The sequence below is a fragment of the Cornus florida genome, unplaced genomic scaffold, assembly GCF_030987335.1.
Source record: "Cornus florida cultivar Cherokee Brave unplaced genomic scaffold, ASM3098733v1 CherokeeBrave_3.0.0_Hap2_Chr01, whole genome shotgun sequence".
Lineage (NCBI taxonomy): Eukaryota > Viridiplantae > Streptophyta > Magnoliopsida > Cornales > Cornaceae > Cornus > Cornus florida.
The window spans coordinates 97,458,311-97,472,995 of record NW_026775571.1 but is presented as its reverse complement, the minus strand read 5'-3'; the positions used below and the strand labels follow the sequence as shown (position 1 = coordinate 97,472,995).

The following is a 14,685-nucleotide window of genomic DNA, read 5'->3' as shown; positions in this document are numbered from 1 at the left end:
ATTTTTTCCCAAACACAATCTAGTCATTGATCCATTATTCTCACATACCATGTCAAAACTGAAGATAAATATTTTATCATTTTATAGCGTGGTGTGTGAAGTAGTGGCTTCCACTCACAATGTGATGTCAAAATCATCTCAAATCAAATGCACTTGTTGCCCTATATAAGCACCCCTTGTAGGCCACCAAAATGCAATCATCCATTTATATATATACACACATACACACGTTCCAATGGGGGACGGAGTTTCTCAACCAGAGATCAAAGTTATAATTGATGCTTCAGTCATCACCAATGAGGGAAAATATGACCACCGTACCGAGCTTTCCATGGGGTCACCCACATGGCTATCCATTTTAACTAGCCTCCATGCAGGTTACTTCAGAATAAGCCTCTCTCTTGGTAGTCAAGCTTTGCTGTGGAAGACTCTAAGAGAGCACACACATGACTCACAAACTCTCCAACGTGTGTTTCATAAACTCCCTTCGACAGCTTTCCTTTTAATTTGGTATCTCTCACTTTTCACGCTGATCATTCTCGGTCTCCTCTACATCCTGAGGTGCATTTTTCACTTTCACTTGGTGAAGGCGGAGTTCTTGCACCATGTGGGAGCGAACTATCTGTTTGCTCCTTGGATATCATGTCTTCTCGTGCTTCAATCTGCACCGTTTGTCATCTCAGAGACCGTGTCCTACCAACTTCTATGGTGGCTCTTCGTCATCCCAGTGGTGGTTCTAGATGTCAAAATCTATGGGCAGTGGTTCACAACTGAGAAACGGTTTCTATCAATGGTGCCAAATCCTACAAGCCATATGTCAGTGATAGGGAACATGGTGGGTGCTTGGGCAGCTGCTCAAATGGGGTGGAAAGAGAGCTCGGTTTGCATATTTACACTCGGAGTTACACACTACTTGGTCATCATCATCACACTGTATCAGCGGTTGTCAGGTGGCGATCGTCTTCCAGCAAAGCTACGCCCAGTTTTCTTCTTGTTTGTGGCTGCACCAAGCGCGGCAAGCCTGGCTTGGAACTCCATCTCTGGGACATTCGACACACCATGCAAAATGCTCTTCTTTCTCTCACTCTTCCTCTTCACATCCTTGGTAAGTTAGCCTCAGAACTTGGAAGTCAAACAAAATTTCAATTCTAACAGGCTGATTTATATGGAAACAGGCTTGTAGGCCATCACTTTTCAAGAAATCAATGAAACAGTTCAACGTGGCATGGTGGGCCTACTCGTTCCCACTCACATTCCTTGCCCTAGCCTCCGCGGAGTACGCCCGACAAGTGAAAGTCCTTGTAGCAACAGGACTATTGCTAGTCCTATCAGCACTATCTGTTCTGGTTTTTCTTAGCTTGATGGTGTTAACGGTAGCCAACGCCAAAATGCTTTTGCACGAACAAGGTACCAGGGATAGGGAAGTCAATTTTACCCGCGATGTAGGTAATCCATCATGCCCCGGGACTACCAGGAAGGGTATGGGAGGCTCGAACTCAGGGATAGAAATGTCTATAGAGAAAAGAGTAAGATCCCAAAACGGGTTCGGAACAAACTAGGGAACTGATCAAATCTGCCTCCTGTTACTGATAAAGGTTCTACTCCAACATTGCAAGTAATGGCATAAGCTTCTTGCATAACTGTAAAAGGCATGCTATTCTCTTGTATAAAGATAACATTTTAAGTGCATAAAGCCATTTGGTATCTAAATGTCTTGCATCTTTGACAACAATTCTAAATATTTTCGTCGTTTTGAGTCACTTAACATGTCTGAATTTCATGTCAATATGGATGCTCTAATATCTTTAGTATACCTTATCACTAATTTACTAAAAAAGTTCAAGAGATTTGCAATCCAACGAGTTTAAAAGTCCATTTCTTTTCCATGGAAGTTCCAGAAAAAGGATGCCTCCTACCAAACATGCCCGTGTTATCAAAGGATTTCTTGCGATTATTTCTAGTATGGAATGATTCAATTATCCACTTTAGTATCTTATTGAAAAAAAGGGTGATATTCTTCCTCCATTGGTCAAGAATTTCGATTTTTAGGAAGTATCATGATCATCCAATAAGAAGGGTTCCATGTTTTTCAAATGACGATTTGAAGACGGGCCTATTAACTCTCTGATATAGTGCATCTACTATTGAAACACAGTTTTATTATTCGTGAGGAACTTTTAAGTGGTTAAATTGTTGTATGAAATGAAACTCAAATGATATAGCTCGTCAAAGAATATGATTCATATGAAATCAATTGTCATTAGCAATGTCATCATTTTCTTGATTCCAATTAAATGGGATGGACCACAAGAGTTTTCTTCTCATTTTTTTTTATTTCAAAGTATTTTTCCGCTAAACTTTAGGGTCGTTTATTATTATTTCATGTTACAGCTCTTTTACTCTCATCTTCTTTTATTGTTGCATCTACTCGTCACATTGTATATATCTATACCAGCTAAGCCTAGTTTCTCTTATTTTATAACTAAATAAGTCTCACTCCTAATTTCTTTATAGTATGCTTATTATTTTTGTCTTTTTCAAATTACTCCTATAATTCGTCTAAACATCACCATTTCAACTACATGGATGTGTCATTTGCAACTCTCTAATTGCATAGATTACAAGGGAAAATTTATCAGAATAACATCACCATTTCCACTCTTTTTTGTTGGGTCTCAGGGAAAGATTTTAGATTTATTGAGGAGATTATTGTTTTTTTGGCCTCTTTGAAGGTTTAAGGCGCTTTTTGGCCCTGTGTTTGTTTGGGTTCCACTCCCCTTTTGAGCGTTTTCAATAAAATCTTACTTATCAAAAAAACAAAAGGGAAAATATAAAAAGATTAATTATCTAATCAATCAAACCACGACATAGAAACATGTAGGAGAACGACATATCAATCAAAATGCAGTATCAAAGTTTAACACAAACAATTAAATGAATGAAAACAACAGCAACAGCAGCAACAAGAACAACAATGCAACAACCTAAAAAAAAAAAAGAGGCTAAATATTTTTATTTCTTATTCACTTCTGCCTCTTCTTTTTTGTGTTTTTTTCCTTCTTCCACCAAGTAAATTGAGATGACTTTAATTTCGATTATCACAAACCACGAAGCATTTAATCAATAGGTTTGCAGTCTAAAAACATAATGGAGTAATGTTTCTTATTTTCTTTTTCTTTTTGTTTCTCTCTCATGAGTGATTTAGAAGTACTTCTCTAGCTTCCACTGTCAATTTACAATTCTAGTCTTGTCACCTAATTGTTTCAAAAACAAAAACAGATAACAAAATTGGTGACATCCTAGTTTCCAGATGTGAAAGCATATAGACACAATGGTAAGCACACAAAGGCAAGCTCTAATAGTTATTATATATTTTCCATATACTTCAAATGTTCTTTTTTTCTTTGTTGAATTCTGACCACAAAAAATGTTCCTTTTATTGGTTTATTTTTCTGTAAGGTCATTTATTGGTGTTGCCTACGTGGTTCACTACATTTACACGTACATGGCTCATTAAGTAAATAAACTATACAACAAATCTCTCTCTCTCTCTCTCTCACACACACACACAGAGATTGTATTTGTGTGTGCCATAAAAGTAAGAAGCTTTTCCAACTCATTTGAGAAGGTCGAAATGAATGTGAATCTTTGGTTTCACAATCACTGCAAATTACTGCTATATACTATAGATAAGATTTTCAAACCAGCATTATTGATAAGAAGTGGCATTACAAAATTGTATTTTGCTCATCCTTGAGTTGACTAGAGCCTAACCAACAAGATTAAAATTGCACAGAGGTCTTTGTGCAGGTGCCAAGTGCCCACCACGTCATCGTGGGCCCATGGCTATGCTATGCAGGATATGTCCACCCTGGACTTGCCTCCCCGGCCTTGGTCTAATTAGGCAATTAGCTGCGGCCGCAATGTATATATACACAAATAATATATGTTTGGGAGTACTGAACCAGCATTTTGAAATCGAAATTAGAGAAATTTAGTTCAAAGTAGTTCATCAGCATATATATACAAAAACTTTGCGAAAACAGAGGATGAAAAATCAGGAAAATCATAATAATACAAATTATAAATCCTTACAAGGCACCTCTAATCATGAACCAAGAAAATTTGCATTGAACATGGACTCTTGTCAAGTCAGCCAGCCTAACTGAGACAATCACCCAACACCATTTACTGGTGGTAGTCACTGAAAACTACTCAATCTTACAAAAAATATCAGTTTAAGGCCCAAATGCTGAAGAAAATATTTGTCTATAATGAATGCAAGTTTAACCGTATGAATTTTTCTGGAAAATTAAACTGATTCTATGTCAACACTTTGGCTTTAAAATTGATCACACAAAGTAATAACCTCTACGTCCCCTTTTCTTTTTCACTCTCTTTTCCTGGCATCTTTTCTAAATCCTTACAATGATGCATGGATGACTACTAAAAGCTATATAAAAAACAAAACCACACAACTCACAAACAGAGATCAAGAAAACGAACAGAAAATATGTTTGGTGACAGGTGACAGTTTCCTTACATAACCTTCTTGCTATTAGAATGTGATAATCTCCTGTCCAATGACTGCAACTGGTTTCGAAGGTTTTGGTTCTCCTCAAGCAAACGGCCGTACTCAAGTAGAAATCCTTCAGATTGCTTTCTTAGTGCAGACACACTGGCTTCTGCAGTGGCAGCTTCTTTTTCCTTTCCCTCAAATTCTGATTTCAGCTGCTTAACCTTTGCCCGTAATGTGACCATCTCTTCTTCCAAGGCTTTGATTTCCTTCGAACCTCCAGTTTTACCATCCTCAAAAACTCGGCTTTGTTTCTTTGCAGGCTCCACGTTCTTCCTCCTTATACGAAGTTCTCTGATATAGTGGTGCAGTCGGTCTATCATTAGTCCAAGGAATAGAGAGAAGCCTGCATATGTTTTTTCACAACTTTAGTTAAAAGTAAAAGTGCTAAAAAAGAAACACATTAAATGGTGATACGGATTGAATACAAGTCTTACTTGATATGCAGAAATAGAGAAGGTGAGTGACTGTATATTAGAGTGCACATTCAACTATTCATCTTAGCTTCTTGCTCACAAGCGAAGTTAGCCTTGAGAAGCTCAAAAACAAGTCTTAGTGTTATATGCTAAACTGACACCTCATGGTTAGAGGCATAGTTTTAGTTTTAGGCTAGTTAAATGCATATAGCCTAAACTCAAACTATATAGGGGTTGTATGGTTTAGGGAAATCAAGATCAAGTGATTAATTTTACAATTAATACTACTGTTGTTTTCACCAGAGAAACCGTGATTACAAAAATGATAAAATAAAATAAAAAATTTCCTAAAATCCAAAAGTGGTTAGAAGTAATTTATCCTTTCATTCCCATGTGCAATCTGTTTCAAATCAGACAAAGTTTGCAAATATAGCAAACCAATATCATACTCCTAACGAGATGCACCTCACAAGCAAGATCAATATCCTTCTACACCGGAGAGTTTTCAAGTGAATCACACTAATGTACATTGATATTCAAGAGACCACAAAGTATCTTGATCAGCCAGCATAGATGGAATTATTCTTCATTGATTACTACTATTTCTATCTCCTCACTGCTACTTCTGATCTCTTCCTATTTAGCTATTGATACCATTCTTAATCTTCATTGCTTGCTATTGTATCTCTCTATCAGTCACTCCTTTTCTTCACTTCTTGTTCTTCTCCTTCTCCCTTCTCTTCTTTTTAATAATAGACGACAAAGCTTCTAATGAGTATTGATAATAAAGTACAATAAGGAGAATCTTTCTCCCTTCAGTCACCCATGTGGGAAGGGAAGGATCAACATTGGAGACTTCTCATTCGAGGGGGAATCAAACGTGCATTCAAATTCCGGTCCTTCTCCTCTTCCACTGGTACATCCAGTTATAATAATTTTAATGCAATTCATGAATCAGTCTTCTCTGTTTACTCATCATTCACTCAGTTAATGGATATGGTGGCCTCTTCGAATAACCACTAATATTAATATTTCATTAACCTTGCACAAACTTGACCAAGAACACAGCTGAAATATGCGAAGGCATGAATGTGTGTGTGTGTGTCTGAGAGAGAGAGGCCAGTGACTGATCTGATCCCAAACCATTGCTGAACCATTATAACCATTCCAACGGTGTTCTAGGATTTTTATTTTAAATCTATAAAAGAAACTAATGTTTCAAAATCTAGTTAAAACAACGCAACAAATCATGGGATTTTCTAAATGCAGGATTTCAAAATCTCTTTATCTGTCAATTCCTGTGATTTCTGAATTCTAAAAAAAAAAGAATACAACTGAGAGATTTCACAAGGAAGTTGCTCGAATAATCTTGCCACAAAATTTCCAATTCATGGACAAGTTACTCAAGAACATTACCACCTTAATAGTAACAGAGAAAAGCAAAGAGACATCATGAATATCAAAGGAAACTGCAGAGAAGATGAATAATAGATCTATTGCCTATAATGCATATCATAATGGTCTTGATTTGTCGTACTTTCAATTAAAAAGAACCATATTGTATCTCATTTTTTTCTAAAAACATGACTATGCAGACCTGAAAATCAATAAACTGTAACTCATCAGTTCCTTGAAATTTCTCAAAAAATATTACCACAATTTGGAAGAATAAAATTTAATATAGTTTAATATTCACATTCTCATGGTAAGCTAAAATTTCCATCGAAGTTCCCCATCCATTTCTCTTAAACTCAATGACCTCACAAAATTGCATCTTGATTTCCGCCCAAAAAAAAAAAAAAGAAGTTGCCCTCTGCTAAAAGAATTTACTGATCTAAAAATTAACTCCACAACAAAATTTCTCCCATCCAATGATTTTTAGCTTAATAATCAAGAACAACATGCCATATATTTTTTAGCTTTAAGCTACAAATTTTTGCCTTAGAACAGTCAATTGCTTTCATAGACCTATATACCTAATTTGTTTAAAATTATATATATATAAGGAATGGTGAAAGTGTAAATCATGATATTTTTCTTCCTGGCATAATATCATAATGACACAAACAAATTTGTAAAACTCATAAAAAATGCATTTTCAAAACTATTAAGATTTTAGTCGTGACAACAAGTACAAAAAGAGCAGCACAACAGGTTTGGTATACCATAAAGGTGCAGCTTCAGATTTCATATCATGTCATTACTCTCAAGTCATGTTTTATCATTGTCAGTTTGATCTACACACATACAAGTGGAATATACTAGTAAACATCCCTCTTCCATTTAAATAAACCCCTGTTGTAAATTTATTTTATATCATTTGGCTTCAAAAGCATAACTCTTTAGAAATATTAATTTTTTCCAAAACTTTTACCCTGTACCCAAAGAAATCATTTCAACTTATCACTTTTAAGTTTTTGTATTTTCTTGCATTTAAAACTCGCCTCTAGAAATTCCGGCTATCATCTCATATTCTTGAGATTTAAATAATCGAAATGATGATTTTACTTAAGGCAAAATGCAACAAATCCACCTTGTCTGCATTGCAAATAACACCCCTAAACAAACAAAAAACCAAAAAATAAAATAAAATAAAATAAATTACAAAACTGACCTTGTCAAATAGAAATGAAAAAAAAAAAAAAAAAAAATTGAATTAAAATAATGATTCTCTAAAATAAAAAAATTTGCCCAAAATTTAGTTAAAAACCTTAGGAGTTGCCAAAATGGATCCCTCCATATATTTTGTCCAATGATAATTTTAGTCTAAGTCTAAAAGAGATATATTGTTCAAAATATAAAATTCATATGTCATGTGAAGCGCACATGACTTTTTTTATTTGCTACCAAAATTGAGACCAAAAAAAGGCATTAGCCCAATTGTATAAAGTGTGTGTGAAAGTAAATTACTTTACAAAAATATAAAAAATAACAAAACAAAATAAAATAAAATTGGGATACCTAAGTTTTTCCGTACAATAGAAAAGGTGTTGATCACCATACTGGCGGACCCCATCTGCTGGTTGGGTGATCCCCACCCTCCTATTGAGAGGATTTCTCTCCCAAGAATTGTTGTGAAAAAATTTAATGATTCTTCACCCTTTCTCCCAAGAATGAAAAAGTGAAAGAATCATACCCTATTGAACAACACTTTTCCATTATATTAATCCATCAAACAAATTTAAGGCACATAATTTAGTGGATAAATGAGAAATATTCAGGCATAATAGTAATATCTAAAAACACAAGCAATACCAGAAATCCCTCAAATTCCAGCCCATAAATTCACAATATAAAAAATAAAAAGTGTGTACATAAATATATGTATATGCAGTATTATTAATTGCACCCAATTCAATAACATTGTCAAATATATTAAAAAAAAATATAGGATAATAGAAACGAAAAATTGTACCCATTAGAGAGGTTTCAAGTAGATGCTTGGCCATGAGAACCTGATCCGTCGGATTAACAGCACCATCTACGATCCGACGCTTCCGGATCTTCATCATACTGTAAACACCAAACGCCATCACCAGGAACACCGTCCCTGCAACAGACTTCACTACAATCGGGCCCCGACCGCGCTTGACCCGATCCAAACCCATGATCACCAGCTTCCTCAGTGGGGTCTTGAACACGAACATCACGATGAGACCCATCTCGGAGAGAATGAGCGCGAAGAGAAGCTGAATCATATCGACGGCGGAGAATTCAGATCATACGACAAGTACAATACTGGGTTGGGCCAGTTGATTGGATATGGGAATTTTTTGAATGGTTGTGATGAGGGTGTGTGTGAATTATTATGGTGAAATGGGTAGTGTGGAATCAATGAGAGGGTTGAGCAGAGAAAAAGGAGAAGAGGGTGGTGATGATGATGAGAGTCTTATATCAGAGTGATGGGTTTCCATGTTTCTTCCTACCGAAGCCTCTCTTTCCTTCGAAAACAAAAGTTTCCCGATTTTATTAGTGGGTCCTTCTTACTTCAGTTTATTTGATTTGAGGTCGAATACTTTCTTAAATTATAAATTCCTCTTTTTCAAAGGGACAATAGGACACACACATTCTTATATCCACTTAGTAAGTAAGTAATCTTGGTCCAATTACAAATATGCACATAATTTATAATTATCATATTAAAAATAATAATAAATAAGAAAAATATTTTTTTTGAAAATAAATTCAGCCACTCTTTTTCTTATATTTGGGTCTTAGCATATCACTGATGTGGATCAATAACAATGGACAAATTCTCTTTAATTATAAAATTAACAAAGTCAAAAAATAATACTACTAATAAGTGTATACCCATTCTTTCTATTTTCTTAATTAAAGATATACTCCACCATTTCTGATTTAGTAATAAAAGAGGATTGTCAATAACATCTCTAATTTAGTAATTAAGTAACTAAATAGAATGCGTCAATTTTGTCCTTTCTTATTTATTACTATGATGGTAATATTTACGCTCCAAATTAGTACTCTAACACTCTATTACTATTTTCATTAAAATAAAATACCAAAAAGGTCCTTGCTGTGTTTTAAAGGTTATATCTGTCTTGTTTCCATTCTTATCTCACTTGTCTCTTCCTCTCCTGTTCCCATCTCCAACTTTTTTTTCTGTCCCCTAATTCTGAATTCTTCTTTTAACTGTCTATCATTTCAAATTTTAATGAGCTCACTAAAAATTTGAATGCAAAATCAGTTATGTTGATGTTTATATCATTTGCTAAAACTTTATCAAATTTTTTTTTTTTTTTTTTTTTTGACAGAATACTTTATCAATTGACATATACATACTAAAACAAATATGAAGCCAATCACGTACAATAAAAAGGCTCAAGGGTATTAACAAATTGGCACTGGCTCTAGAACCGGCAAATTGAAAAAATAAATAAATAAATAAATAAATAAAAATCTCCAATAACTTCTCAAACTCAAAATATAGCAAGTGGATGAAAATAAGGCCTCCAGTCTCTCAAAAGATCTCCCATATTTTGAGATTATCAAAAGTTGCTAAAATAAAAATAAGGCACTCCAATAAACTCTCAAAACATGGAAGGAATATTGTGTCAAAAAATAACATTTTGGATGAAATGCACTATTAGAGCAGAATTGAAAAAATATAGTATTTTTACATTGTAACTCCTCTCCAAATATAAATTTGACATGAAATTATAGTATTTTACGTTGAAGATGCTCTTAGTTTGGAGCCATGAAAAGAAGGAAGTATTAAGGTTGGAGAAAAATATAAAAGGATATAAAAGAATGATTTAAGGAAAGAAAAAGAGAGAAGACAGAAGAGAGAAGACAGAAGAGGTAAGAGACTGTAACCTAGGAAAGTTTGATGGCGCCTAGGGGCTTACGTTGTCACACCTTTTCTTTTTAAATAATTGCAAATCAGGTAAGAAGACACAAGAAATTTGCATTAAACTTCCTCTAATTTATAAATTTTAGGAATTGAAGTCGAAAGATGTTTTAGTTAAAGCAGTTTGTGTGATTGATTTGTTTGGTTACCAGTTGGTTGCGGTAGTTAGTTGCATTGTCTTTATATGCATTCAACGTTATTCACTATGCATATTTAAGTTATTTATATAAATGGCCACTTTACTCTTAATATATTTGCTAATTGCCCTTGCTTTTGTATGATTTTGCAACTTTATCACCTGTGCTGTGACTTTATGTATGAACATTTTAAAGATGGGTTGGACTTTTGACTCTGATGATAATCATTCACAATTCCACCCATAATAAATATCAATCTGGAGCTGCAAAGGGTTTGAAAAAAAAGCAGAAAATTATCTTCAGACCAACGTCGGCTCGTCGACACAAACGTGTGGAGCCCAACACTGTTAACGTTAATGGCAAAACTTTAATAATGAATTAAAATTATTAAGTAGGTACACGACAAAAAAAATAAAACTTTTTGCAAACTCATTGAATAAAAATAAGACAATTAATGGGCCATTAATCTAACAATATCCAATTTCTAAATAAAAAAAATATTCTGGATATGAATTCGACGTGAATAATGTCTTTACTTAATAACTTAAAAATATATATATATGAAAAATAAAACCAATATATAAGGCTTGTTATTTAATTTACTTTTGTTAACAATAACTATAATTTTATTGAGAGAAGAAATGAGGATGATAGGGAAGACAAAAAGACAATGTTAAATAAATCATAGCCCATAGGCCCATTTAAAGGTTTTTTTTTTTTTTTTTTTAACCAGAGGCCCCTTTAAAGTAAAGACCATGAAAAGGCAGTCTCTTTTTAATTGTCATGGCCCACCATCCTTTAAATCCACTTGTAAACCTGGGATGGCATCATGACCACAATTTGTCAAAGGCCGACACACACACACAGATATATATGTATGTATATATATGAGAAAGAGTCAATCGCATGGAGAAGCAAATCACAAATTTCTTATTCTTTACCTTTTATATATATATATTTTACTATGCCTTTGGGGCCGACGTCATTAAGCATGTCTTCATTGTAACATTTTTTTTCCCCGTCTTAACACTCTCATCGCTTTACAAGCAAAACTCCATCACCTTTAAAACTTCAATTATTTGCAAGTGTGCGACTTAATTTGTTATAACCTAAAGCACCTAGGTTGAAATGATAAAAAGGATGAGGATAATAATTAGTAATAATACAATTCAATAAGTGGCTTCCGTTGGCTTAAAATGCAATGGATCTAGAGCACTTCTTGTTAATCTATATTATAATGTCTGAATTCGAAATTCAATCAGATTGTGTGGACATGATCCATGTTCAACTCATATAGTTTTAAAAAGGGTGAAAAATGATCTAAATAGAATAAAATAATTGATCCCATTTAATGATATTTATGTCTCGTTTGGGAGATTTGAATCAACCATTGGCTTTAGAATTAAAAGAAATTTAATTCAAAATTTTAATTAAATTTTTTCCATTTTAAATCTCAAACATACCATTAGATTTATATTTTATCCAACTCCATAAATCTCCATATCCGACACATTTTTAAATTCGGATTCAAAATGAATATCCAAATTTGTTAAAAATGGACTTTCGAGTAGGATTGGAACACAGTTTAATGTCACGGGCTTAGAGTTCCGTGTGGCGTAACCTCCATCGGCTGGGCATCAAATCAAGCCCCGGTCCCTTTCAAGCCCTGTAGTCTAGAACAATCTTGTTGAGGTTCCAAATATACTTCAAAATCTGATTAAGAAGGTTTAGTAACATTTTAATATTCCAGTGAAATTACAAAAAACCTCCCCATGTATTAAAAAAGACATCACTACACATCACATGTGGTATACATGGTTTAGTATCAGTTCCTCCCATTCCATTAAGGAGGGTTACTGCTGGTCAAATGTCAAAAAAAACTATAGAATGTCAGTTTTCCTTTCAAATGAATTTAAAAACAAATAACAAACTATTTTCAATGTGAAGGCAAATTAGTAAATTCTAATTCCATCGAACATTGTCCAGTTTGACCATATTACAACACTAAACGACAGTCATTCTATTTGTTGGTCTCAGCATAATACACTATTGCAACTATCGCGCCCATGGAGGCCTTTTGCAAGATTATGCAGTCAGAAATAACATCCGTGCTTATAGATAACAATGACGACAAAATTAGATTAAAGTTGAATAATAAGCTGATATTCATATATTCAAGAATTAAATCAGAAAAAATAAATAAATAAATAATGTGCATAGATGGTGGTTCTTAAGAAGCACTCACTAAATCATCAGACACCAGATACAGAAAGGACGATATTGGCCAACACAGTAAGAAAACTTTGAGAAATAAGATACCGTCGTCCTTGGGAGAAATGACAACAACTACGACAAGAAGAAAATGAGATTTAAGTTAAACAAGCTAATCACATTCAAAATTAGCTATAAAAATAAATTAAAAAAAAAGTATGATCTGGTGCTTAATGTAGTACTCACCGCACGGTCATCCTCTGATTCCCAAAACAGATAAAACAAGCAGTGTTCTTGCAGATGAACTAGTGCGCTCAACAAGGGCTGAAAGGACATCCTTGTTCCCCAGATATGACGGGGTGGGGAGGAAGTTGCCTCTCAGTACACCATGATCCACCACTGAAACTAGAGATCTAAAAACAGACATATGAGCCCTTGTTAATCTCATGATCTATAAGCAGAATGCCGATAGGCTTCTTAACTGTCTCTTGGAGCTGCAAAACATGTTGCTTATGGATGACATGCCCGAATAGAAAAGGAAAAGGAAAAAATCCGTGTCATTCTACCAAGAGAATAGTTATGGCAACAATGACGCATGTAATGAAATGACAAAATATCAAGATCATGCATCCATGTGCTTGAAAAATGCGTCAGGTTCACTAAATTCTTGCATGCTGACCTTGATTGTCGTTCTTTTTCCATCATCAGGGACAAACAGCTTATACAGGTCTCTTGCAAAAACTTAATACATTAGCAAAATATTTGCTTAGAATGTCAATTCTTACCATGGACAAACAACAAACTATTTTAAATCCCAAGGCAAATTATGAAAGCATTTCTAATTCCGACACCATTGTTCAGTGTAATTTTTGTAAATTCAATAAATTGTATCGCAACAGTGCAACACTGACTTACGGGAGAATATTTCATTAACATTGTTCAGTGTAATTTTCTATTTTAAGTAATTGGTGGTTTCCCTCCCGACAAAATGGCTATTAATCTTAATGTAAAAAAAAAAAACTCAGCATTCCAAACAATTGTAGCTTCACCATTTAATCAAAAACCCGAATTACCCAACAGACCATGCAAGCTAAACATGTAGTTTCAGTCCACTATTTTAATCATATCCCTAATTGGAAACAGAAGTTGTGATAAAACTGTGCATTAAGTACTCACCAGATGCCAATATAATGTGCTTCACTATACATCACCCTATTAGATCAGACATATTGGTTAAAGTATTAACATGTCCTCCGTCCCCAGCATACCAAGAGCAAGCCACACTCTATTGCAACTATCACCATTGTCTCCAACTCGTTATCAAATCTTTGCACTGCTTAAAATCCTTATCATCCAATGGACCTCAACTCTTCAGTCTGTAAGATAATTCTGTTTTCCCCACCAATGTATCAATGTAAATAACAGATAAGTCATTTTTGACATTATCTGCGAGTATCTGAGACAGTACAGGGACCACATTCTTCCGTAGAAATGCCTTCAGTAGTGCTCCAGTATCCTAATAGACAATAGCAATAATTATCATTAGTCCACTTCAAAGATTTTCTCATGAAAAGAAGGGAAAGTGGTCATTTATGATGGTAATTAATCTCAATGAGATGTTAGCCATTTTTGGCATTTTTGCCAAGTGTTTGAAACCCAAAAGGACGGGAAACCATTACAATTCAATATAGATTTGAGAAAATGACGTTTCGGCGGTCTGACTACAGCTATGTTGGATTGTATAACTCCCCACAAATGAAATAAAAAATATAAAATAAAAAATTACAGAAACTAGTGTTCCAGCAATTAACTTACCATTCAAACATCATTAGTCACTTTTACATATCGGTATCCAGTCTCTAATGCATTGGTAAATAACATTAGAATTTTCAACATTAAGTTGGAAGAATCCCAATATAGTCCTCTCAAACCGCAAACCCACAATTTCAACTACAATTTATAAATGGGGCAAAC

The 14,685-nt window shown here is 34.3% G+C and overlaps 2 protein-coding genes across 2 annotated transcripts; one reads left to right on the top strand and one right to left on the bottom strand.

The window, feature by feature from the left end:
• The first annotated feature begins 232 nt into the window (after positions 1–232).
• LOC132308422 (S-type anion channel SLAH4-like) lies at positions 233–1,724 on the top strand. Its single transcript, XM_059806501.1, has 2 exons — positions 233–1,105; positions 1,176–1,724. Exons 1-2 carry the CDS (start codon positions 236–238, stop codon positions 1,557–1,559), a joined length of 1,254 nt encoding a protein of 417 aa, XP_059662484.1. The 5' UTR covers positions 233–235; the 3' UTR covers positions 1,560–1,724.
• A 2,269-nt stretch (positions 1,725–3,993) lies between these two features.
• On the bottom strand, positions 3,994–8,930 carry LOC132308411 (uncharacterized). The gene is made up of 2 exons (XM_059806489.1): positions 8,408–8,930; positions 3,994–4,922 (listed from the first exon to the last, which is right to left on the bottom strand). The coding sequence occupies exons 1-2, from the start codon at positions 8,688–8,690 to the stop codon at positions 4,540–4,542; spliced, it is 666 nt and encodes a 221-aa protein (XP_059662472.1). The 5' UTR covers positions 8,691–8,930; the 3' UTR covers positions 3,994–4,539.
• Positions 8,931–14,685: the final 5,755 nt, after the last annotated feature.